Source organism: Leptosomus discolor, chromosome 6 (genome assembly GCF_034619465.1).
Source record: "Leptosomus discolor isolate bLepDis1 chromosome 6, bLepDis1.hap2, whole genome shotgun sequence".
NCBI classification, from domain to species: domain Eukaryota; kingdom Metazoa; phylum Chordata; class Aves; order Leptosomiformes; family Leptosomidae; genus Leptosomus; species Leptosomus discolor.
In genome coordinates this window covers 49,289,527-49,315,666 of record NC_141396.1, presented here as the reverse complement: position 1 = coordinate 49,315,666, position 26,140 = coordinate 49,289,527, and the positions used below count along the sequence as shown (strand labels likewise).

The 26,140-nt window shown below is 42.9% G+C and overlaps 1 protein-coding gene across 14 annotated transcripts in view; it reads left to right on the top strand.

Annotated features, from left to right (window-relative positions):
- The first annotated feature begins 4,419 nt into the window (after positions 1–4,419).
- Positions 4,420–26,140, top strand: part of ABI1 (abl interactor 1) — an 82,256-nt gene continuing 60,535 nt past the window's right edge. For 12 of the 14 annotated variants that reach the window (XM_086467464.1, XM_086467461.1, XM_086467456.1 and 9 more), the window contains exon 1: positions 4,523–4,670. In XM_086467464.1, coding sequence (XP_086323590.1) covers positions 4,554–4,670 — 117 coding nt within the window. In that variant the 5' untranslated portion in view covers positions 4,523–4,553. Of the gene's footprint in view, positions 4,671–26,140 lie in introns of all 14 variants that reach the window. The other 2 variants (XM_086467465.1, XM_086467463.1) reach the window with 1 other exon arrangement.

The window sequence follows — 26,140 nt, the reverse complement described above, 5'->3', positions numbered from 1 at the left end:
GGCCAAAGGAACAGGGCATCCGGAGGAACATGGGAGGGGAACAACCGAGATGACAGATTGAGTAAAGGGTAGTGGAGGTGAGAGAAAAGGAAGGACTGTTGACACGAGAGCAGTGCTGAGGAGCAAAGATAAGCATGCAGGGGGGATGAAGAGGGAAGAGTTTTATGAAAAATAAGGTTGAGACAGAAGGCAAATCCTGCAAGTGAAAATATATTAGAGGAGAAAGGCCATGTCAAATACAGTGAAACTATTTATTTTTGTGCCATTCTTATCTTGTGCATTCTCGAAGCTGCAATTTTGAACCTTATTATTTTTGTGCTCTCCAGCAGCTCTGGCTGCCTAGCAATGCCTGGCTGGCGTGTGCTGGCTGTGCCGCACAGACCTCACCGGCTGCCTAGCAACTGGCAGGGGGTGCAATGGGGTCCCTGGACCAGGCTTAGGGATGCAGCCCTACCCCGAACACCCCTGCTCTGGCTGCAAGGCAAAAGGGAGTATCTCTAATTGTTACAGCTGTGATGAAAACCTTAAAAATATTATTTGGAAAAAAAGGGCACGCAGAAGTGCCCATGAGAGCACAGAGAGCCTGACAAATTGTCTCTGAGAAGTGGGAACAGCCCTATTCATCTCTGCAACACTCAGACACCGTGTGATGATAACTGAAAGATCAATATGGTTAATTATTCTGGTTCTTAAGTAAGGCTCTGTGGGCTTGATCTAAAGCACAGGAAAGAAAACAGGTACACAGCTATGTACCTTCTTGGGCAGCAACTTCTAATCTGGTGTAGGAAATACCAAAAAGGTGACTTTTGGTCCCAGAAAAAAACCCATTAAAGTTATAGCATTAAGTATTCACACAGGACTGTCCCAGTATAGCCACACTTGCATAACTATTTCACTGTAATCAACAAAAATTTTCTTACAAGAGCATGAAACTTGGCATTTGGCAGTAGAGCTGATGTGGCTGATCTGAACAGGCGCTGTGTCCTCTGTGCTCCCAGCTGCCCTCTCAGATCCCTCATCTCCCTCTCCATTGCTCTGTCAAAAGTGCTTGTGCAGCTGAACAACCGAATCAGGAATTGATTCAGCTGACAAACAGTCCGACAAAACATAAAGAGTTATTTTCCAACCAACAGTACCAAAGCAAGTACTGTTCCCAAGGGAAAAACAAAAGACACATGTCAATCTCTACAGCCTAGAAAAGGGAATAGAGTTACAGTTACAGAGCTACACAAATTACAGTGCAGGAGAAGTTGCTTTGACGCTGCTACTTTGATGCTGTTCTAAACAGGTACGTTTAGAATATAGTCACATTGTTCTCTTCCAGACAAAAATGGGCTATGTTCCAGAAGGACAGTATTGCCTCTGGAGATCTTCATGCCCCACTGAGGATTAGCAAAGCTCAGATGGACAGTTGAGACAGAGGTATACAAGCACATTTTAATCTCATTCAGGTGATCATTTGGGTGGACCTTGAAGAGCATCATTACATTTTTTCCCTCTACCAGTCCAGTCACCCCAGCCAGGAAAATTTTCATTCCCAGCTCTCTCGCAGACTTGAAGTATCTTGAGTACGTTAGTTAACTTTTCCTTCTAATCAGCAGTTCATTGTCTGGAGCAACGGGAAAGTGTGATAATTAAAAAACAAAACAAGAGAATAAAATAGTTTCTAAAGAAAACCCCAGTGAACGCAGTTCAGATGCACACTAGTGTCTTCAGCAAAGGTCGGCTCAAGTCCATGGTTTATCGGCTCAGGCTCAGTGCTGGTTCTGCTAGATTTGGCTAGCACCTGCCCAGCTACCCACATATCTCTCTGCTTTCAGGTGCTTTGGAATCACTTGCTGCACACCCCATGCATACTCATGGAGCCAGCTTGGGTCTATTGCATTCGAGTCAATGAACCCTTCAAGAACCTCAGACATGAGGAACACACTGCAAAGACACTCGCGTGACCTTGCAGTGAGTAATTCTGAAAGCAGGAGGGCATGGGGCAGGAGCTAATAAGACCTGCTGATCTAATCAGTTGAGCATTTCTGCACCACAATTCCCAGTGCGTCTTGCACTGTGTGGCCCTTGCAGCAGTAGTGCTGTGGTTGTATGGCACCAAGTTAGGAAGTCCTGCTGGAGTTGGCTTAGCTCAGCGTGGACCAGTTTGAGTGTTTCTGTATCTACCACAGGTCCATCCACCAGGCATGGGGATAAGGCCCGGCCGTGCCAGGAGGGCTGAAGAAAAGCCACAAGGCAGATGTCACAAGGTGGCGCTCTTTGACGGGGTCTTCCAAGGTCTTCTTGCGTTGCGAGCACATTTTGCCTAGAGTTGATAGGTTTTTTGGTTTGTGCGAGGCCTTTTGGGTCGAGATCCGTTGGTGGGAAAGGGGCTGTAAGCCCTCCTGGAGCTTCTGCTCTATCGTTTTCTGGGAGCCAACCCGGCCACGCTCAGCTGCTGTCCTGCCATCTGCTTGTAGGACTTGGTTGCCCACCAAAGCGAAGCACAATAGGTTTAGCAAAACACATCTGCCATCTCTTGGTACATGGGCAGCAATGACATTTTAAGAAGAGCCGACAACAGTTGTGCTAGATTTGAGGGTGTTAACAGCTTCCATGAAGTCAGTCTGTGATCTGTAGGCAATTACAGACTCACCCAAGCCAACGGGTGTTAAGCAATTTGCAGACAGACTGAATAGAGAAATCAAATTTGTCTTTGTGTTGTGATGGCTGGAAACAAGGAGCAGCCAGTGCCCAGGATGGCTTCTGATCACACATTGCCCTGGGAACCATTAAAAGGTTGTCTGTATCTCAATAGTGTCGCAGATCAAATTTAATTATTTTACATTAAAAGGGTACTTGGAATCCAAAATAAAACGTTTTATCGCAGATTACATGCTGTCCTAAAGAGAGTTATTGAAGTCACTTTGGAAACAATTTTGCTAAGCTGCTGAATGAATGAACCATCAGCAGATAGCAATGTAGATGCATTTCCATCCCACAGCAAGTGCTGTGAATGCACCAGCTCCTTCCTCTGCTGTCCCAGACAGCACTCAAATATCTCTCTCAGCACCTACCTAGCTGTTGCCAGCCAGGGGGTGTTTTTCTGTCAGTTCAGCTGCAAAGACCTTCCCAGGCCCACCAGACCTTCTCAGGCTCCCTACTGTTCATCCTCACTTCCACTGTTCTAGACCAAGATGCTGGACTTTGCTCACCTCAGAGGGGAAGGGAGAGACACCTTGATTTAGAGACACCAGCAGGTGTACCACAGGATCCTGACTAGGGCAGTTTTCAGTGCTGCAAACAGAAGATTGGCTCCAGAGGCCATGCAAAATGCCTCATGATTATGCAGAGATGAGGCAGTCTGCTCTTACTGGAATGTGTCTGAGATTTTTTTTTTTTTTTAAATGTGCTGACTTTTCACTGCTGTGTGGATTTCTCTGGGACAACTTCTGAAATGCAAGGACTAATACCAGTTGCGTTTGTAACTGTGTATGCACAGCACACAAAACCAAGGCATGAATAATGGGCCTCGGAGACAGCTTCTTCTGGGCCTGTTACTCATCGCAAAGGCAGGCTTAGACATCCCAGCATAGAAGCCACCTGCTGTTATTGGCTTTTCTTCTGGTATGATCACAGAAACAGGATCCTGCTTACAAAAAAAACACACGCAAGATAGATTGTACAAAATAATCACCAGACCCTTATCTCCCACGCTTTTGCAACAAGCAGAGGCAGCCCTGAACAATGATTAACAACTGAGGTAAAAGAGTTGCAAGAATAATACATTTACCTCAGCCAAATGTTTAGGTTCTTCTTATGAAACCAAGACCAGAAAAATGCTAATTGTCAATCACTGCTTCTGGGCAGGCCTTCACAGAGATCTACAGAGCTTAGATTCTTAGATTTTAGCCTAGGTTTCTTAGATTCAGCATTTCTCAGCAGTCCCTGGGTTAGGACTAATTGCCGCTAATCGCGATGCGTCTATCGTTTTACCAGTTTTGTTGTCATCTTACAAATGTCCAGCCTGACACAGAAGGCCGGATAACCAGGGCAGTGCTCCCCCCCCCCCCGGACCCTTTCGGCTTCTCCCGAAGAGAGGCACTGCCTCAGGCAGCACTGCTGGGGCTGGGGCTTTTTTTTGAGGGGGGCGGGGAAGGACACAAGCGTCTCCCCTGGCCGCCCAGAAGTACGGTCCCACAGCCCTGCAGCCGCCCTCTCCCGCCGCAGGGCCAGGCGATGAACAGCTCCCTCGACCGCCGCCATCTCTGGGCGGCGGCCATCAACAGCGCCCGCCCCACCTCACCCCGCGCATGCGCCCTGCGCGGCGCGGCCCTGCCTACAGCTCCCAGCTTGCTTTGTAAAGCGGGGGTGGTTGTTTTAGTGTGGGTTGTTGGTTTTTTTTTTTTTTTTTTTCCCCCACCCTCCCCTCGGAGGGGGAAGGATGGGTGGGGAAAGCGAGAGCTCACGAAAGCGAGGCGAGGAGGAATCCCACAATACCAGGCGGGCTGCGAGCCCGGCGCTGCTGCTGTCTCTTTAATGCCAGAGGAAGCGATGCGGAGGGGTGGAAAATGGCAGAGTTGCAGATGTTGCTAGAGGAGGAAATCCCTTCTGGCAAGCGGGCCCTGCTCGAGAGCTACCAAAACCTCACTCGAGTCGCTGACTACTGCGAAAACAACTACATCCAGGTGAGGGGCGGCGGGGCAGCGCACCGGGGCCGGCGGTGAGGCGGGAGGCTCGGCTGGGCTCGGCTCTGCGGTGCGGGCGGCGGGGGCCGGAGCCGCCTGAGGGGCAGCGCGGCGCCCGGCAGCCTCTGCCGCGGCTCCCCGCCGCCCCTGCCGCGGCTCCCCACCCCGCAGCCGCTCCGCCGGCTTTGCCTTTTCTTTCAACTTCTCCAGCCGAGCCACCGGGCTTCCCTCCCCCCGCTCCGGAGGGGAAGGGAGGGGGTTATTATGTCAGTCGGGCTAGGAGGGTGTGTCTTTTTTTTTTTCCTTTTTTTCTTTCTTTTTTTTTTTTTTTTCCTGTATTTATTTATTATGAGTCACATCCCGGAGACCTCCCAGGGCTGGGGGGCGGGGGGGGGTGAGCGGGGCGTGAGGGCCGGTGAGCCTCTCTGTGCGGCCGGCTTAGCCCCGGTCCCTCAGGTTTCCTCCTCGCTTCGCTGCGGGGGAAGCCGGCGGGCCCCGGCGCGGCGGTTGCTGAGGCGGGTGGCTCCGCTCCGTGCGCCCCCTGCGTCTCACGTGGAGCGCGGGTGCCGGCCGGCCCGCCTGCCAGAGCCGCGGCGGCAGCGCGGGGCCGCCATCGGCAGCGGCGCGGCGGGCGCTCGGGGAGCGGAAGGGGGCCCCGCGCGCGAGTGACATCACGGCGTTCAGCGCTGGCGGGGAGATCCGCGGTCGGCGGGGGCCGGAGGCCGCCGCGATGCCCGGCGGCGGTTCAACATGGCAACCGGTGCCTCTCGCGGGCTCCGCGGCTAGAACGCCCCGCCACTGCCGCTGCGGGCCTGCCGCTGGAGCTGGAAGGGCTTCGCTGGCTGGAGCGCATTTCCACCCGTCCGTGGGATCCCCCGCCCCCCCCATTGCCGGTGCCTCTTGGCCTTGCCTTAAGTCTGTTTTTTTGAGGCTATTTGCAGCACAATTTGCTGTTGTTATTTTTTCAGGATTTGCAGCACGTAACTCTGTGTATTTGGTCATACTGATGTGGCTACAGAACCATCCAGAGATGCTCAAATTCAACTTTTTTTTTTTTCCTAGTAAAAAAATTGAAGGGGAAAAGGAAAGAAACAGCACTTTACTTACCAGACAGCTTGTAAAGTGAACCTGTTGACTTTAATACTAGGCTGCCTGTGATGAGTATTTAATACAGGTTATTAAATTCTCTGGCATCTGTCATTGTTGGTAAGCTGTCTTACTGTTTTTAGTAATGGAGCAGCAAATTTGAGAACAGCCTTAACAGTATGAAGTGAAATATATATTTTTTAAATGAGCTACTAGGTTTGAAACTGCTCTAACAAGCCATATTTTTAAGAATTTTTTTTTTTGTTGTTGGTATGTGAGGTAGTATGAGTTAATGTCTATTTACTCTTCTGAGTTGTTTGCTCCACCCAAAGAAAGCTGCTGATATAAATGCTTCGAAGAGGCGAGGTTCATTTGGTTTTACTCATGGGAAATATGACAAATACATGAGTGTGGTAATTGCGGCACAAGTTTTGACCTGTCTCCTGCTCCTGACTTTTTTTCCCTGTGTCAGAAAGTTAGAGAGAATCTTCAGTTACATCATTTTCTTCAGAGTCCTAAATCTTTTCTTTTCTTCAAGCAAACAAACCAAAAAACCCCACACTTGAGCTAGTTCCCATCTGGTCATTTGGGGGTGGTTTTTGGTTTTCTTTTTTTTTTTTTCTGTTTTAATTTGGTAGCTCACTTTCACCTCAAGTATCAAGGTCATCTGGATGTGGGACTCGTACAGTCTGTTTTATCTGTGCAGCTGTGTTTACCCCTTTCGAAAGGAAGCTGGAGTTTAAAATTCCTAATGAAGACTTGCGCAGTAGCTTTCAAAAATGTGTATGTTGCTTGTATTGTACATGCACTGTATGTTTCCTTAGTAAAAATGGCAAATATATTGGTAAAATTACTTTTTTTTGTGTGTGTGTGATGGAGGTGGGTTTTTTAATCAGCACTTTATACAAAGCCATCTGCTCTCCAGTTGGTCTACTGAACAGATTATACTTCCAGTGCCTGTTGTGGGGCTGCCGCAGGATTAGGCGATATGACACAGGGCACTAGGTTATGAGATTTGGGAGTGTGTGTGTTGTGGGATGGGAAGGGAGGAAAGGAGAGGAAGAGGCTTAACCGACACGTAATGTTTTGTTTGTAAGAGAATCGAGCATTTTATAAAAAAGGCAGGTCAGAACAGAGAACCTGGTTATGAAGTGAGTGTTAAAATAGTTCAGAAGTGGCTGCATGTCGTAATTTATCCCATAGCACATAGCTGGTTTAATCTGGGCTCTTTGAGTTTGGATAGCTTTGAATCTGGAGAGTTTTCTCCCTTTGGGAAAGGCTATGTGCTCCTTAGTAGGAAAACTTACTGTGCCCTGTCACCTGCTCTGCATTGTGGCTATGAGGTAGAACAAGTTTGTCTGACTATTCCAAGTGCTTGTGTTAACAATTTATAATTGTAATAGCACTCGGATATTTGCTCAGAACTCTTGATGTTCTCAGTCTTATGTTTTATATTCTTTGCTCACTTAAGCAGGAAAGTTATTTCCCACCCCCATTATTTCTGTATTCAAATGATAGCTGTATTTTTGGATCTGAAAACATACGAATCTTGTTTGTCTCTTTGGCTTAATCTGGGAATAAGTCTCATAAAATTTCAGTCGCGCTGGTTTTTTGAAGAGAATTTGTCTTCGATGTCAAAAAAAAAAAAAAAAGGGAGGAAGTGGGGAAGGAACCTCACCTGGGTAGAACTTGGCTTTCTAGTGATGAATGTAGCTCTACTGACAGTAAGCATCCTTTTCCTGAAGCATTTAGGAAAGATGACAGCATTCGGGACTCTCAAGTTGAAAATTGCTCTTCTTGGAAAAGTGGGAAGCAGTTTCTTGCTAAGGCAAATTGTGAATAAATCAGAATGCCAGACTTAATGCAGATTGCCCTCCAGACCGTGTGTATTCTGGTTATCTAGAAGGTTTATCTGATAGGAAGGGAAAAAAATTTGGGAGAAGTAGAGCAAATAAGTTTCTAAGGAAGACCTACAGTGCTAGAAGGAAAGTACAGTATGGTGGCAGTCCTGGGGGGGATGGGAGAGAGGGGGAGAGAGAAAAAAGGGAAATGAAACCAAGTGTAGAGGTAGTAATTGAAGAAGGTTGTGATGTTATTGGTAAGGATTTTGGCTTTGAGGAGAGGAATAAGGCATTATAAGTACATTTGTATTTAGTCTGTGACGAGATTTAAAATCTGTTATGTTTCTGGTTGGAAGCCTCAGTGACGAACAGGTAGAAAATTAGATACCTATTTTCTTTTATATAGGAGACTTAAAATCTGAACAGTTTTAAGAGCAGGTTTTGAACTTTGCATCTTTAACTGGAAGCATGTTTTTGCCTTGAAGTAAGTTTTTTTAAATATAGAGAAGTTACATTTTTCTTAATATTTTCCAAGTGTTTTTTTCTGCCACTCTTTAGAATACTGGTGTGATTTTACTTTCTTATGATGATGATTGCTTGTGAATTGGCATACCTTTATAGTGATGTACAGTGAGATCAAGCAAAGGGAGGAGTGGTGAAACTGTCTTATAATGGAAATAAATGAAACTTCTTCATAGATGCCATATAAATGCAAGGTCCAGTACCTAATGCCTTCCTGAAGTCCTTTTGCCTGCAAATAAAATCTGGGAGTAGTCCCTTTCAGTGTGCATGTAATCGTGAAAGGCTGTCTGAAAATCTGTAGCATAAAGCTGAAGATACTAGTAAGGAATTTCATCAGTATCCTAAACTGTATCAACTTCATCAGTACTAATATGGAAATAACATATAGAGTTAAAGCCCTTGTAGTTCTGATTATGATTCTTTGGCTGAAAATACTAACTTCCAGAGAGCTTCTCCAGTCAGTTTCCTGGTTGAACTGAATTATTTTTGGTTTTTAATGGACTTATTTACAGTAACTGGCTTATGAAGCAGTAGAATGGCACGGGAAACCAGCGTCTCCAGTGCTACTGCACTCATGACTTCCTTTTGAACGGCTCTTCAGTTCAGAGGCCTCTCTGTGCTATAAAACACTGCTTACAACTCTCCCCTACTGACTGAAGCAAATATTTCTTATAGTTTTGTTTATGCATAGGCCAATACATGGTTTTCATAAGTCTCTTTGCTTCTAGACCTCTTGGAAAGATCTGTTTGTTTGTTTTTTGTTGGTGTTGGTTTTTTTTTTAAGCTCAAATATGAGTTTGATATGACTAAGAACCTCTAACTGAGTAGCTTGGAATATGTACTACTTGTGTAAATTCTGATACTGATGGTCTCTAGTGGGTAGATTTAGCAGCTTTAGAAAATAAATTAAGTGAAAGACCTTTTAAGGAAGTAAGTGCTGTGTTGCCTAAATGTGTGTGTTTTTGCTGTCATGTTATTTCCTTCTGTAGCTTCCAACTGGTATGTGGAAACTGAACGGTGAGTTAACAAGCTATTCTGGGTAAAGCAGACAACAGCAGGGACAGATTTCAGTTTGACTGCTAGTACGAAAAACTGAAAGTCTTTTTCCAGTTGGTAGAAAAACGAATATGTGGGGTTGAGCAGAAGTGTTGCATGCAAGAAGTTTCACAAATCCTTATGTTATCTTCCAGTATGTGTGTAAGAATCCTTTCTGTTTGATAGGTTGGATGTTCTGCACTTTGTGTACAGTCGATAGTATGTATTGGAAAGGAAATAACTTTTTTCAGGGTGTTTCTTTTTCCTTGTATGTTAGTAACTGGTCTGACACTCTGTTTTGTTGCCTAGTGTTTGGAAAGTGGCTTAGTTCAGTACAAAGAAGTTCACTCAGAATGTCTAATTCGGGAAATGACCTGCTTTAAAAGGATAAACTTCTAAAATTGTCACTAGTACAAATCTTTTACGTGCTGTGAGAACTTGCGTGCTTTTATGTTCATAGGTTAATTAGTTTGTTTCGAGAGTAAATACAGTGTGTTTGTGTTTTTCCTGGTTTCATTGCTAAATTTGGAACATTTTACAAAAAAAAAGGCAAATGAAGCTAGTTCACTTTCTGTGAACCCAGAATATAATTCAAAATTAGAGAGCTTGAGAGCAGTGAGATAAAATATGGATGTACTATCCACTATGCTTTGTAGGCTTAAATCATACTCTTTAAGAAAAGATGTTAGCTTATACTTGTAAACACTGATCTTTTGTAAGGTAGTTTAAGCAAATGTTTACCATCAGTATAAAAGGCACTGGCTGTTGTGTGCGTGGTTTTTTAAAAATAATAATTAGGCTATAGGTTGGTGGGGTAGCTCTTCTACACCTTGTATAGGTCTTCTGTGCCAGTGCGTTGTATGTGTTGTGGAAAGTACAGCTGTATATTTAGCTCGAAAGCAGTGATAAGGCAATAGTGCAGCTTCACTGAATGAGCACGCGATTACCCTGCGTGTACAGGAAACGGATCCTAAGAGTGTTGTATGTGTTTTGTGTCCAAAGGAGATAAGAGACCAGCTTTTCCAAATTTGAAATGCATCTGTTAATTTTGGTACATTTGGTTTAAGAAGCTAGCAAGATGTCAGCTGCTCTTCCTGCTCCATTTTTCATTAGTATTTCAGCAGGTGATTGTGTCAGCACTGTGCTACCTTAATCAGGCAAAGTAAAGTGGATTGGGATAAGCTTTTACAGGTGCAGACTGCTTCTTGCACAAAGGAAGCTCTGTCTGCTCCCTCCTGTTCACACACATGTTGGAAGGCAGAAGCTTGCAGGTTGTCTGTTGTCAGTGTATGTTAGGAGTGATCCTTGCTCTCTCTGCTGCCCTTGTTGTGCCCAGCCCTGTGGAATTGTCAGAAGGAAGAAAGATAACATGAGTAAGAGGGGCAACTGTCTAATGCTTACTTCTCTCAGATCTCTGGGAGTAAGTAGCTCTTATGGTAAAGAGAAAATAGATGAGCCTTGAGGAGGGCTCAGGAACTGGATCATGTTATAATGAAGGTAGGAGTACAGGAGCAGGCTGTGTACAAGTAGGAATCATTGTACCTCCAAGGGCAAAGTTCCTGTTTGTATCTGTGCTACTGATGTAAATTAAACAACAAAAAACCCCAGACTCTGAAACAAAAAACCACCCTGATATCATTTCCCAATATCTTTGTTTAATATTTTGAACTGTCTTCGTTTTACAGAAGGATAAATGGAGGCATAGAATTTATAACTGGCTCATGGAAGGTCATACAGGGACGTGCTGTCAGATTTGGGAACAGAACCTGATTGTTTGGACTTCCAGCGCTGTGCACAAGGGTTCCCCCCTCCCACCCCACCCCTTTCCGAATTGCCTCTGTTCTACGCACTTTTTGCTGCACTGTAGTATCTGCAGAGACATTGTGCACAGGGACAGTGCAATGAATCTCTTAGGAAAGCATGCACCTGAAACCAGCATTGAACTCCTAAACAGCAATTGCGTTTTAAGAGTTTTACGTGTCTCCTCTTATAAGAACCTTGAAAGTCTTAATTTTTGGCTTTGTGAACTTCTCAAGTTACATAATGCTCACAGTACTGGCTGTCTGCATGTTGGTGGGTCGCTCTGTCTTGGCAGAGGTACTAGAAGGTACCGCTCTCTTTTCTTGTTAGTGAAAGCAGTCTGTGTTTGACAGTTCTGGGGACTGGAATCTTACTTATCTGCTGAACAGTAGAGTGGCAGCTGTGTGGACGAAGTGTCAGTTCTGGTGTAGCGAGAGATCCCTGGTATAAGAGAGTATCTTGCTCTCTCTGTGCCTGTGTTCGGTCCTTAATTAGTAACTTGGAATTGGAAGGAGCATGGTGTGGTTTTTATTTGTTGTTACTTGATAGGAAATGACTTGTGGGCTCTCAGTTACTCAGTGTCCAGGCTTGTTCATAATTACCTGAGCATTCTTGCTCTCTTTAATATTTGTTACCCAGAGCCGTGTTCCTCTGATGTTGTTCCTTCCATTTCTGCCTGCCCCCCCTGCCCCCCACCAAATCTGAGCACTGGTGACAGAGGTAGGTGGGCTTGCTCATGGGGATCCTCCCTTCCATCCACCTCTAAGTAAAAGAAAGTAACTGCTGAATTTGTAATAGTAGGATACGATGCATCAGTGTGGTTCCCCCTTTTCCTGACCTTGCCGGTGAGACTGCAGACAGAGACTTGGTGTCTCCTGTGGGTTGTAGAAATAACTGTTTGCAGCTCAAAGCTTGCACAGAGCCCTTGGGGGCCAAGACCAGTGTGCTGTGGAGCATAGGTCATGATGTGCTCCTGAACAGAGCTCTGACAGCAAGATGGTGTCTGCAAGGTGCCTTTCCTCCTTCCCTCCAACCTGTCGGTGTGCCCTTCTGACTGTGCTGCAGGGGGTCAGTCAAGTGTTTCATCGGCTTAGGGTCAGGTAGTGGAATAAAAGATAGGGCTTCTTTGAGGAATCTGTCTCTTGAACAGCAAATGAAAGCAGAACACTAAACTCCTCCTCTTGATATTAGAGGGAAGGTATTTTTCCCCTTGGGTTAATTAATAAGAATGTAGATGCCACGTTTGCTTGAGACTATGCAAATAGTGTTACTCGTTACTTATGCAAGCCCTTAATGCTGTTAACAAGAGCCATGCATGCTTCCCAGAGTGTAGGTTTGTTACTATGATGCTGGTATTTTAGAAGAAAAGGAGAAGTGGGAAACCGTGCATGAGAATTTCAGCTTGGAGTGAAACCTGAGTGCAGTGTTTTCAGATACAACTTGTAAAATTCAACAATCTATATTAACACGAGATGAAGTTGGTAGCCAACCTGCTGGCTAAGCTGACAAAACAAATTAGTTTTACTCTGAAAAAGACTGACTGCTTACAAGGTGACTTTATTTTTAATAATACTCTCGTTTAACATTCCGGATCAAATATGTTTAGTTAGTAAGTGCTACATTTGGCAAACTGGAAAAGGCTCTGCAAATCAAAACTTTTCTTGGTTTAGGCCTCTCCTGCAATAAAGTCTCTTCGTAACAGCCGCAAATGATGTGTGCCGTACTGTATCTTCTGCCATCGTGGAATAGTCCAAAATAACCATAAAGGTTGTCTCTTCTACAATGAGATATGGCTTTCTTATGTTCCTTATGTTAAGATAGCAGATATATTTCTGATAGTGTCATCCCTCTCTCTCCCTTCCTCACTCCCTTTCCAAAGAGCTGTACTCGTTCTACAGCAGAAGTTAAAGAGCAAGCATGCTGCTCCATGTGTGAGGAGGTTCTGATACTGTAGTGATGAGCAGTTAAAGAACTCGAGGGGAAGAGACTCCTCATTGCCTCTGAGGTTACAGTAAAACTAGGAAAACAAACAGGAGTAAAATGTGGTACTGTTCCTGCTTTTGTTAAGAGAGCAGAGAGGCCTCTCAGAACTCAGGCAGAGGAGGCTTACTAAACAAATGCTGGTTTGGCATCCTTGGAGTTGAACGTAATGTTCTTACTGGGTGGTCTTAAGGTTATAAATAGTTCAAAAAAAATTGGTTGTTTACTGCTTGAAGCATAACAATTCTTTGATATCCTTGGAAAAGAATTGAAGTGTAGACTCTTCTGGGTACTTTCACACCAGTGTTTCACATGATAATGTTTTTTCTAAGCTATACTATATCAGGCAAGTGTGGGGTTTTTTTGTTGGCTTTTTTTTTTTTGCCAGCTAATCTTTTGCCAGATGCATATCTTCACTTTCATCCTCTGATCTCCTTGTTCTACTTTGGGGTCAGCAAATCCGCCAACCAGTATTTGTCCTGCGGCAGTCATTGTCAGTTGAGCATCTTACTTGACTTTATTGTACCAGGGATGATACAAATTAATACTTGAACTGTGGTCCCCATGCAGTAATTCTGTGTTTTCTGGAGCCTAAGATAAGAAAATATCTGTTTAAAACAAATAAACAGAAGAACAACAAGGTGTCCAGGCAGTTGGATTACACTACTGCAGTAACATCTAAGTAGCTGCAGAATGCCATGCTATGGCTTGTCTTTTCACATTTATACACCTAATGTTAGTCACTAAATGTTGCTAGTGGCAACATTTCTCTCTTTCCAGGTGCTTCTCCTAGCTTGTGATCTTAATGTGATCTGATTTTTCTCTCACCGTTGAAGTTTTCTGTCTGCTTGCTGCAGGCCGTTTGCAGACCTGTTGTCTCACTCTTCTACTGCCAAATACTGTGGACTTTCTCTTTTGCTGCCATTGATGCAAGAGTGCTTCCACCACAGCTTCTGCCTCTGAAACAGACTCACATGCTTGCTCTCTACCTCAGTGACTTTCAGTCTCATTTCAGATCTCATCTGAAAACATCTTCTCCCTTGCCTATTTCTTTTAATTAATCTCTTTCCATTATTTAACTGCATATTTTACTGCCTTGCAGCTTAAATTATGCAGCTGTTTTTCATGATGCCTTTCAGACAAACAGCTTCTACTAGAATGGGTTTGAATAATTTGAAAGCTGCAGCTACTGCAGACATTTACATACACTTCTTCTTAGATTATCTTTACTGGCACAGAGTTGACATTAAGGCCTTGGCTGTGAAGTGATCTATAACCACCTGAGGAAGCTCTGATTAGTGGGATACAGAGGAAGCAGAAGACAGCTGGGGAGATGTGGTGTGCAATGGGGCTGATGTGATTCTGTCTACTAGTAAAACTCTTAGGAGGCCTCCCAGATATATGTGGCCAGGCCAGGCCACTCCTGAGACCAAGCAGTGGAAAGGGCTTAATAAAACTTCTGCTTGGAGAGCTTTGGATCTCTTAACAGTGAGGTGAAAGGTGGATGCGTCAGGGGTAATGATGTTCTGTTAACATACCTTAGTATCTGATTCTGAAGGGTTTTTATAAAATATGATTATAGCCTCTAGGGTTCCCACTGTGATGATGGCTTGGATGGTACTTCAATCAAGGTCCAGAGAGTATCAGGGTAAAAAACAGAGATATGATGGATCAATGCACTTGTATTGGCAAGATCCTTGGAGACCTGGCCGGGGATTGTTCAGCTTTTGATTTCCTGGCTAACTTGCAGGATTTCTAAATCTCTGGGAGGAGCTATTGGTTCTGTGATGCAAACTCCTGGCTTTAGCTGCATTAGATAAAATGTGCATCTGGTTTGAAAGTGCTTGGCTCTACAAGGGCTCTCTTCAAATACTGTGGGTGTGTTTCCTGCTGCAGCATACCTTATGTTCTCCCAGCGCTGAAATGATCTGGTTGCCACAGTAGTCCTGAGAATTGTCTGGGAGCATTGCAAGTACGTGTTGTCTTAAATGGCAACAGATTTTAAATCTAATTTCTAGGATGTCCTTAGCTTTGCGTGTTAGAGAAAAGTGTTGTTGCCAGAGATGTAATTGAAGCTTGGGCTGATACAATGCTGCTTACTTTGTAAGAAGTCTTGTATCACTGGAGTAGCGCTTGTGTTGTTATTAGATGTGTATTTCATTCCTTTTTAGCAGTCCATACTTTAAACCAACAGAGAAGGATAACTGTCAGTTGAAAGCTTTCTAGCACACGTTCTCTCTTTGGGGAGTGTACAAGAACTGTAAAATCGGCTCCTGTCAGTACTCTGCAGTGACTATTGACCGTTTGGAGACTGATTGTTGTAATTATGAGAGAGGCTCGTTTACTGGGGATAGAAGCCAAGTATGCAGGGATATGGTACCTGTGGGCTGCTGCCCCTCTGCTGAGGGGAGAAAAGTTGCTGGTTTTGGCCCTGAATACGGGACACATGGGGGATTTGGGCATGTTCCTTGGGCGTGGAAACAGCTTAACAGTTGATAAAGAATAATCTGTGTTGAATAACTTTCTGCCTTGCTAACAGCAAATGGGAATGATTTTAAGGATGATTGAAAAGCAAGTTGAGGGTCTTGAGCAGCTCCAAGTTTCTGGTAGGAGTAAAAGCATAGGAGGAATGGGGGAGAGCACGTAACCCTCCTTCACTGTGTGCCTCTCTTCAGTTACTCTCTTGCTAATTCTGATGTGGTGGACAACGTTGAAAGCAAATACTTTTACTGTTTGCTTCCTACCTACAGCAGACAGCTAGAGAGGTAGCTTTACTGTGTTTAGATTGCTGTAAGAAGTTACTGCAGCAGCACTGGGAGTGGGGGAGTATGAGCTGAAGCAGGTACTTACTGGCTGTATAACATCCCACGAGGCCTGGGGGGATGAATGTGGGGAATACTGTGAGTCATGCTTGTCAGTCTCATAAAGAAGGAGGCTTTTTAAAATTGGCCTTGGAGGGGAAGAGGTGTTTAATGGATCAGTTGTGAAGGAGCTATGCAAATAAGAGGACATAAATAACGAGCAAAAGATATTTAAGCTTCTTGCCCCCTCAGAAAATGACTAAATACAAACTAACCATGGTGAAAGTCAAAAAAATGCATCAGCATTAAGTATAATGAGTGCAAAGATGTGGCCATTCATGATGATAAGAAAATACTCCTTTTGTAAATAGAAAAAATAATTTCTGTAGCTGAACAGAAAAGGTTGTTTGGCGTTTTTTTTTCTTTCCAATTTCCTTTAAAAACCAGCAAGGTGGGAAGCTGACAAGCAGTTCCTATTGTAAGAACTGGTTAGGAGAGGAGGTGGTAAAAAGACCAGTTTCCAGTTTTGTTTTGGATATACCTTCAGTATTTAAGCTGTTTCTGTATAAAAAGGTGTTTCCTTTTCCATCCCCCTACTCACGCAGGATTTCATTTACATGTGAATACTGTATATTCTTTGGTAAAATTGAGAGCTGTGTTTTTTAGTTGGTTTGTGTGTGGCGGGTGTTGGGTTTGGTGGTTGGGTTTTTTTGTTTGTTTGGTTTTTTTTTTTTGTTTGTTTGGTTTTTTTTTTTTTTTTTTTTTTTGCTACTGACAGAGCCACTTCTTGCTGTTTTAAAGAGTTTTGAGAAGAGCTTATGAAATGTAATTGTTTCAGTCCTGGGCTTGCTTGCATCTGCTCACATCATGGGAGGAGTCTTATCTCTGGTAGCTAAGACTTGCCAGCATACTTAATTGGCATATAATTTGCTTGAACTGCTTCTTCTGCCTCTCTTGCAACACAGAGGCCGTCCCAAGCTTTGAAGCAGTTGGATATGCCAATATAGTGTCCCACATCCTGTTCCATGGTTGCGCGTGTCCTCCCTTGGCCTCCCCTGTGTTTTAACTAGATGGGGGCAGGTGCTGAGCTTTCTCTGGGGTGCACGGGTAGGGAGGTGGAGGGCAGGGTGGGTACGGGTGGATACGCAACTGCAGCTGACATGTTCCTATTGTGAAAGGACTATTTCTCTGAACACAGCTCCTCTGCAGCTGTAATAAGGCCATTTATCTGTCAAGCTGATTACAGTCAACATAGTAGCAAGGTGTCCTGGTGGCCCTACTACAAGTGCTGAAATACAATAGTTCAGGGGTGGTTTTACTACCAGAGCAGGGGGATGGGCAGGGAGTGATGTGAATGTGACTATTCCCATGCATCTGGTTGCATGGTAGTGCAAGCACCGTGGTCCTCTATGACTCTGCACCTCCTACATCTGCCTAAAGCTGCTGTCCTCTACGTTGTACATCAAGGGGAAGCAGTCTTTAAAATCATGTGAAGGAGCAGCATAAAAACACCAGTGGAACTTCAGCATGAATTAGAAAACTTTGCTGTAATTGTGTATGCCAGAGGCATTGCAGCTGTATTTCTAGGAAAAGTTACTCACTTGAACTACTGCTGTGCTAACTAACACCACAGCAACTGTCTCTCCAAGGACTTTGTTTAAAAAGAACCCTCTAACTTGTGAATTTGACACTCTATTTTGTATTGAAGAACTTGATTTCTGTCTTCTGGTGGTTTCTGTAAGTTAAGCTTTATCTTTTGCTGGATGTGGAGAGTACCATATTATTTACTTTTTCTTCCCTACTGTCCTGTTCAGTGTTTTTGGGGAAAGAAACAATGGTATGTTATTGACTTGCTATTCTTCCTCCTTCTCTTCCCCATTACCCTGAGCCATCTGTTTTGTTCTGGGTGTGTGTGTATGTGTGTGTTTTGGGGCGCTAAATTCCTACTTGCTGCAGTTGAAATAACCCAGTATTCAAATGAACTTATGTGTGTAAGGTTTTGGAATGCGGTTGCTAACTATAGGCTCAAATTTTAACATAATCAAAAGTAATTCTTCAAAAAGAAACTGGATGTAGTGTGCTTGCAACCACTATCAGATGAAAACTATACAGGAGTACAGGTCCAGGAGTGCATAAAAGTAAGCAATATTAGCAGCTGTTTTTGTGATCTGATAGAAACAGAAGCTAGGTTGACTTTCTCCACTAACATGCAAGTTCTTGTAAAAACAATCAGTCCTTGTGTTGCAGTCCATTACTTTATTACCATGAGATCACTGTATAGCCTGTGTGCTATGTGAGAGCATGCCTTGTGCTGGGAACTGTGGGGATCTACTGGTTTCTGGTCTAAGCACGTTGTGCCAGTGTTGTGAGGTATGTGCAAGCCCTTGGATGGTTTCCTGCTGGAGTGAGTATATTGATCTTCAAGACACTAAATAGCCAGCAGTGTAGTGCTACGAAGTATGAGAAGAGAATTTGACCCTGTAATGGCCAGTGTTTTCTCCTTTATTTTAAAAATACTGTGATGTTTGGGAACTGCTTGAACTGTAAAATCTGGGCAGCAGCTGTGTGTTAAAGTGACTTTCTAAACATGAGAACCCTTCCTGAATTAGGAACACTTGCAGTCCAGACATTTGCTGGATGTCAGAAAGCCTGTGTAACTCTTGGCTCTACGTTTTGGTGCCTTGAGGTTCCTCCTGGAGTTGGACAGGCCTGCTTAATGACTTCCTGTGCTCTTCCCCACTTCCCTCCCTATTTTGTTGTCCTGCAACATCTTCAACATCTCCATGTGGAGAAACGTGTTGTGGTGCAGAGTGTAGCTTTGAGCCTGCTTGCTTTTGGATCAACCCTTTTGCAGATGGTGACGTTCAGTATGTGGCTGTCTTGCAAACAGCAGTTGAGGTTACCCTGTTGAATGGGTTCAGAGCACTGTTGACATATATATGTGAGACCAGGACACGCTGAGGTGACACTGTAATTTGATCCTTTATGCTGAATTTTGTTGTCTTAACCTTGCGTACTCAATGCTGACTGGTATGATTCCAGGCCTGCCTAGAGGGTGGGGAGGACTAGAGACTAAGCATCTAGAAAGAACGGTAGTATTGGAAGCTCACCTATAAAAGGTCATAAAGTTTTAGCATGTTGCTTGCCTTCAGATATAACTTTATTGTAGTATTCTGGGCTTTTCCTTCAGTCTGCTTTGTCAAAACAAACTTCTGACTGTGTGAGCATTCACCAGTCCTTGAGAGTAAACTGAAGAGGTAAATAAAACCTGTAGAAGGAAACATTGTTATCAATATTATGAGAAGAGACCTTTTCATGCGGTATAAGCTAAAGAGCTTTGCCCCAAAACAGGTTACTTTGAGCTGTCTTGATTCAAAGGCTTGCATGGCATGAAAATCTACCCAGTTCCCATTTTTCACTACAGTTATGTTCTGTGTTGCTGCCACTATATTACAAGGAGGATATTAAGGTAGCTAATAGCTGCTAAAGTGTCTCCTTCCTATTACCACAAGAAAAGTGAAAAATAAGTCGCTGACTTATCAATGAGCATGTCCTTGCTAGATGAACTAAAATTTGTGGGTAGGTGCTGGCACTTAAGAAAGTAAACAGAAAGCCATTTTAATTTCAAGCTCCATTACAAACGGAAAACAAAAGATCAGTATTTGAGAGACAGTGTGTAAGGAAACAAATGGAACATAAGTTCTCTAATTCCCTATTATCTGCTATCTAGCATGCTGAAATAATCATACGCTCCAAAGCCTTGGGTAGCTTTCGTAGCAGTCTTCCTTCTTCAACACTATGGAGGTGACAAGGGTTTCTTTTCCTGGCTGACAGTCTGAGGGTGGCATTAGTTGGTATTTGGAGCTCAGGCTGATGTCTCTGATGTTAGAGCCCGCTTTGTTGGCTCTGAAGAAACTTGTGTGTTTGGTGTCATAAGGCAAATCATAGGCACTGCAAGGAAGTTAAAAACTTAATTTTGAAGCAGCTGTATGTGCTAATACTGTGCAGTGCTTTATAGGAGTGGAAGATGTGGTCTCTGTCCTGGAGCTTGTGTTGTCCAAGTCATGTAGAACACAGAAAATAACTCAGACCAAGTTTCTTAAGCTTGCCGCATATGCACTCTTGAGGTCTTACTCAGTGTACAAGGTTTGTATGAAAAAGACACATGAGCATGTCTACTGCTGTCATTTTAGTTCAGTGTGGCATGCTGTTTAGGTTGTATACACAGACTGTGACATCTGACATGAACAACGTATTGTGCCAATGTACATGTTTACTGTGACATCTCTATTGGATTTGGCAGGAGAACTGAAAATTGTGTTTTCAACAACACACACATATATATATATGTATATATAAAATTTTTTAATAAGGGCAGTGGTTTAGTCCAGAGCCAACATGAACTCTGTTTGCTGCATTGGGCAGAAAATGCTGCTAACAGAGCAGCTGGCATATACCTTACCAAGCTCCATCTGTCAGTCAGCATTGCTTTGTAAATCGCACTCCTATTAGATAGATTTACTTCTTGCTATAATGTTCACAGCCTGAATTAAAATGGAATTCCTAAGTTGATTTTTTTTTTTAAATTGCTTACTGTTTAAAAAAAGAAGTGTTTTTATAGGCTACTTCTGCCCTTCTTTACAGCCCTATTAAAGTCTGCATCAGAGTGTTGTGAATGCTACATCTTATGTAAAGAACAAATATGAGGGTAAGATAGTTATTGGAAGCTTAATCTCAAAGGCATTGTTCTCTGACGTGTGCACATAGGTGAGAATGGGCTGGAATCTGATGATAACTCGTATCTGTGTATCTGAGACAGTTAAACACTTTTTTTTTTTAGAAACATTGAGGTGTATGCGTGTGTATATATAATATATGCGTGTCCCTTAAACTCTCCTTTGGAATGAACTTCTCCCCTTAATGAAGAAACCTTTCTCCTTCTACCTTCCCCAAAAGAGATAATGATTAGAAAAATTGAAACTCTTCTTTTTACGGTTAATCAACAGAATGAAAAGCAACTTCCAAGTAAAAGATGATCTGCAAGGACACAGGCAGATTGGCTAAATTGGTCTCGGCCCATAGAAATGCTAATTTGCTATCAAGGCTATTCAGGACTGGTCAGGGGAATATTACTGATGGAAATGAAGGATTTGCTTCTAGCTGATTGCTTACTGTGTACAGGATTTGGGCGAAGGGCCTGTCTGAAACAGAGCTTGTGAATTATAGGCAGTGCTTGTTATGCTGTCCTATGTGTGTCTTAAACTGCAATAATTTGGTATGTGTCTTGACCCTTGAGATGGAATAGCTAACTAGTCATTAATTTTTGTCAAGATAGTGTTTCTAAAAAAGAAATAGACTGAGATCTTGCTTGTAGGCTGTGGCGTGGTCGTTGCTGTGGTGGTGATCACCTTGTTGTCTGGTGCCTTGAATGAATGCCAGCTTTATTGTGCAAGGTCTTTACCAGGGGAGAAGAGATTTCAAGTTCTACCAGTTCCTCTATGTTTAGTATAGCTGACTTACTGCATCTTATCTTGGGGGAACTCAACAGACATGGTATTATTTCATACCAGTGAGCCTTTTTGTTGTGGATGGTGGGAGGAAGTTGACTTGAGTTGAATTGTAGATGCTTGCCTGGCTGTGTTTACTGAGGTTTTCTGACTTGGTAGATGGGAAGAGTTACTCTTTACTGAGTGGACTTGAAAGATTTTCATCATTCTGCTTTTAATTTTGGGGTTACTGTAGTGAGAGGGATCTTGGGTTTTAAACTGTTCTGCATGGTTAGGCATCCTTCTGTGCCTCTGCGATATTTAAATTCCTTCATACTCCTGGAACAAATAGTTGAGAGCTTTGATACTTCTGTTTGACACGACTTTTGACTATGTGTAGAGAGATGTGTTAGATAGTCTGTTCTGTTTCTTGTTTCCACTGTTGGTGAAGGATTGACTGCCAGTCCCCTGGAGAGAAGGCCTTGGACAGGAGATGGACATGTTCAGTGACTACAATATGTTGCTATTAATAGTTTGCAAGATATTGGGTAATTAAAATCTTGAGCTTTCACACACACACACCCCCCTCACCACCCCCAATTCAGGAATGACAGAAAACTGCAACAAAGTGACAAGTTATAGTAAATCACTTCAGTAAAATGCTTGAACAGTTTTCTACTGCACATATGGTAGAACTGATCTTTGTGATGTAGAATTTTAGTTGAGATTTGCCTGTGTTCTGGAACATGTGGGGTTTTGACATTAGCTCTCCTTCTTATGGAAGCTGGGTTTGCCCTGTTGTTTTATCAGGTTGTGCTTATGCATAAGTCCTTTCCTATTCCTTGTCCCCACATAAATGCTTTCTTTTTAAATTTCCCACAGTTGTTTTTGTTGATGATAGTAATGATATGAATGGCAAAGCAGGTGGTTCCAGTAACAAGAAAACTGATGGTGGCGGATCTGGGACTGATTATGTTGAAGACAGTACACTAAGTGTACTGGTGACCTTCTGAAGTCTCATCTGTGGTGCTATGGGAGGATCTTTTGTGCTAGTATGTTGGGCAAAGGTTGAGCTTAGACTTTTGAACTAACTCTCCTGGTGGCTTACTTCACTTTCCAGTGGGGGAATTGAGGTGCTGATCAGTGGGGAACAGTCTGTAGCTTGTAGACAGGTAAATATCAGGCCTAGGATAGCTCTGTGGATATTGGGAAATACTCAATGCATCATCCCCTTGAAGTAAATGCTAGCCTAATGTGTTGCAGAGAGAATGTCTTCATTGAGATTTCTGTATGGTATGAGCACAGTAAGCCTGTTTCAGGAAACAGCTGACACATCTGATCCATACTCTGTCCTTAACTGGATGGCATACATGGTGTAAGCAACCCCTATTCGTAAATTTTGAAGCCTTAGTTTCCCCTGCCACTCTGGAATGATATATTATCCCTTAAGGCTGTATCTGTGATGAGAGAAACCCTGAATGCTCCCTGCTGATCACCTGCTGGTAATAACCACTGTCTGTTTAGGTCTCCTTGGATGGCTTCCAGCTAGGTAGTTGGCTCCCAAAAGTTCTTCAGAATATAGAAACTCATGGCACTTGCTACTGTGGTTTGCCGTATGACTTTCTTCTCTCACTTATAACTGGTGTTCTGTTAGTAACAGCCAAAAAGTCTTCCATGGTGCAGCATGTTTACAAAGCAGTCTAACAAGCTTCATGAACTGCGGATAAGGGGGAACCTGTATCCATGGACTACCTGCTTATGTCAGTATCTAGCTCCTCAGTTATTTGCAGTGATCTCTGGCTTTATGGTCCTTGATATTCCATGTGAATTAGACTTTTGGCTCAGTAGGTAAATGTTATTTAGCACTATGGCCAATTTAAACCTTTGAAACACATTACTGCAGCTTAGCTGTGGAGTACTTGGTCTAAGCTGAACTTACAATATGACTAGTTTAGAAATACCCATGCCTTTTGCTGTTAGCAGTCAGAAATAACAAACCCTTAGGACCAGGTTTGAGTTACTGAAGGCCTTACCGGATCAGTGAAGCAGCAACTTCAAACTCATAGATGCATCCGGAAATTCTGCATAATGTTACAAGGTTTTGTTCTAATAGGGTTGTTTGGGTGCTCCTGTTTCCTGAGTGGGAAAGACACTTTTCAGAAAGGTTTTTTCCACCTTGGAGTGTTCCCAGCTAGTTCTTAGGGAGGTTAAGTACCAATATCTAGGAGTCTCCAAGCCACTGCCTCGATGTACATCTTCACTGTTCCGTAAAAGTTTTTCCTGTTGATTTCAAAAATAAGGTGCTCTAGATTGTAGCTAACTTCAGCTAGAAGTTTTAGCTGTGTTTTTTGTTTAGTGTTTTGGGTTTTTGTGTGGCGCTTTTCTTTTTAAAGTAAAATTTGTTTGGGACCAGGTCTCTGAGCTAAAATGGCAAGATCTTAGTGAAGGAAGCAGAACTTTGAAACCTCAACTGTTCTATCTATCTTATCAGGAGGCATGCATTCTCTAAATGTCAAAGGTAGATAACTGACAACGTGAACAAAAGAGAATACAAATGGGCGTATTGATGACTTTGGCATAGTTGTGTTCTGTGAATGCTGATTAGTGATAGATTGCTAAATCCATGTGGCAACTGATTGTAGTAAACCTAATTTTCTCTTTAATCAATTAACTAAAGGTGGAAGTTTTTTTTTTTTAAAAAGCACAACCAAGATGTAAAACTAAACAATTATCTTGTGTTTACTTTCAAAGCAAATGCAAATGTACTGCACTGTTGAATTTGTTAAATGTGCCTGAGCAATAACAGCAAAGGCATGCAAAACTGAGCATAAAGCTGTTCCTGAAGCTTGACTGCTGAGAGTGATCAAGCCTTGAACAGAATGCCAAGCATCTGAACAGGTATTGGATACTGAGTAATTAACAACTTGGTTTAGCTTAGTGATTATTAGGCTGCTTTAGGGCACTGCTCTGTTAGTAGTTTATCCTGGATGGGTTTTTCTGTGCTTGAGTTTGCACATACTCCAATAGCTGAAGATCTAAAATATAGAGCACCGCACGCCACGTACTGAGGAGGCAAATGAATTTGTTTCTACTAGGGCAGCCAGGCTTGGTGAGATCTGATGAGCTGCTTTCTGACCTTTGTCAAATGAAGCTAGTTCGTTTGGTGGGGCATTTATCTTACAGGGAGTTTCAAGCACACTGAATGTGGAAAGAGGGAAAACAGGTGAGAGAACAGGTAATGAGGTTATGGACCGGTGTGCTTGCAACAAAAAGTTTGGCTTCCAAAAATGCTTTGCGGTGTGAGGTGATGTGATTTTTGGAGGAAGCTCATACATGTAGTTGTGTGCTGTATGAACTAGAAGATGGTGGCAAGTAGGTGAGAGGGAGGAAGCTGAGCAGGCAGATGGTTTGAACACTGCACAAGCAGTGTTGTGGGGATGTGCCTATGTGGGTGACAGTTTGAAGAGGGGAAGAAACAATTGATTATGTGACTTGCAAAGATCAGCTGTGGAGTGAGGGGCAGGTTCCTCATTGTTTGACCTTGACGTATCACTGAACTCAAGAATCGGTAAATAAGCTCGTGTGCTCTTTTACTTGTGACAGTTGCTTGGGTGCAGACTCAGTTTTGACTTTGCTGTAGTAATTATGTAAATTTTTTAAGGAAGCTTTATGATACAAATTTGCATTTGACAAAAATACATGATATACAATGTGGACTGTCATGCAAGTTTAACTGTCTCCTTATGTGTCCACTTGGATTATAGGAGAGGCTTTCTTTTTTTGGTATTAAACCTGGTTATGTGAAAGCAATTTCAAACTGCAATTTTTGCCGTGGTAACATGACTGTTAAGGGTGAACTGGGGATACAGGTGGAAGCTTATTTTAAGAAGGAAGCTTCAAAAGCTGTGATGTTCTGGATTTAAAGAATATTCACTTTGCTACTAAAGGACACTCAAACTTGCATTTATTTCAAGGTTTCCTGGAGAAACAACAGTATCTTTGAAGCTTTTAATATGAGATCATAAAGTAATTCTGAACTATTAGGTAAACAAGTCGGTTGACATCCTTTGTATTGTATTGTCTTTAAATTTGAATAGTTACCTGGTGCTTGTGTGTTTATACTAAAGTATCTGAAGGCACGTAAAGGTGTGTATTATCTTCTATACAGCTTTTTGGTTTTGCTTAAAGAGGGAGATGAAAGTAACAATTGAAGAACATTGGAAGTCCCGGCTCAGGCCTGTTTCTGCCGCATGTCTTGGCTTCTCCCCTCCCCCTTTTTGCTGTCTGTGAAGCGTTTAGCTTATACCTTGCAGATGCTATCTAATTAAAAAATGCAAAAGACTGTGTCAAGTTAGTTTTAATCTAAACTGCAAACTGAAATTGCCCGAATTATCTGCAAAGCTTGAGAATGTTTTTAACCTAATTCTGCTGGGACATAATTTATGTTCCACATCACAACTATGTTCGTCTAATCTTCCTGCCAAACTAGTCATTTGAGTGAATAACTAAAATGTTAGGTGCTTAGGCAAATGAGGGCAAGGCATTTGATCAACAGATCATTAGAGAAGAAAAACTTTTTTATACACTGACGTTTTCTCATTTGACAACACTCGGTAATTGAGTGTTGCAGCTTTGTAACCTGTTAGTGTTCAGCCTAACATTATTTAGTTGAAACTTCATAATAAGAAAACTGCCCAAGTAAAGGCTACAGATCTACAGTTGAGTTTTTCTAAAGATAAAATCATGTTGACTGCTGCCTTATTGACTGGTCTGGTTCAGTAAACTTTTTATTTCACATATCACTGAAGCCACTACCTGCATTTTCACCATTGTCCAGTGGTAGAAGTTCAAGTATAAATCATCATTTGGTTAGGCTCCAGCTCAGTAGGACAGTGTTTTTAAAGTCACTGCTAGTGACG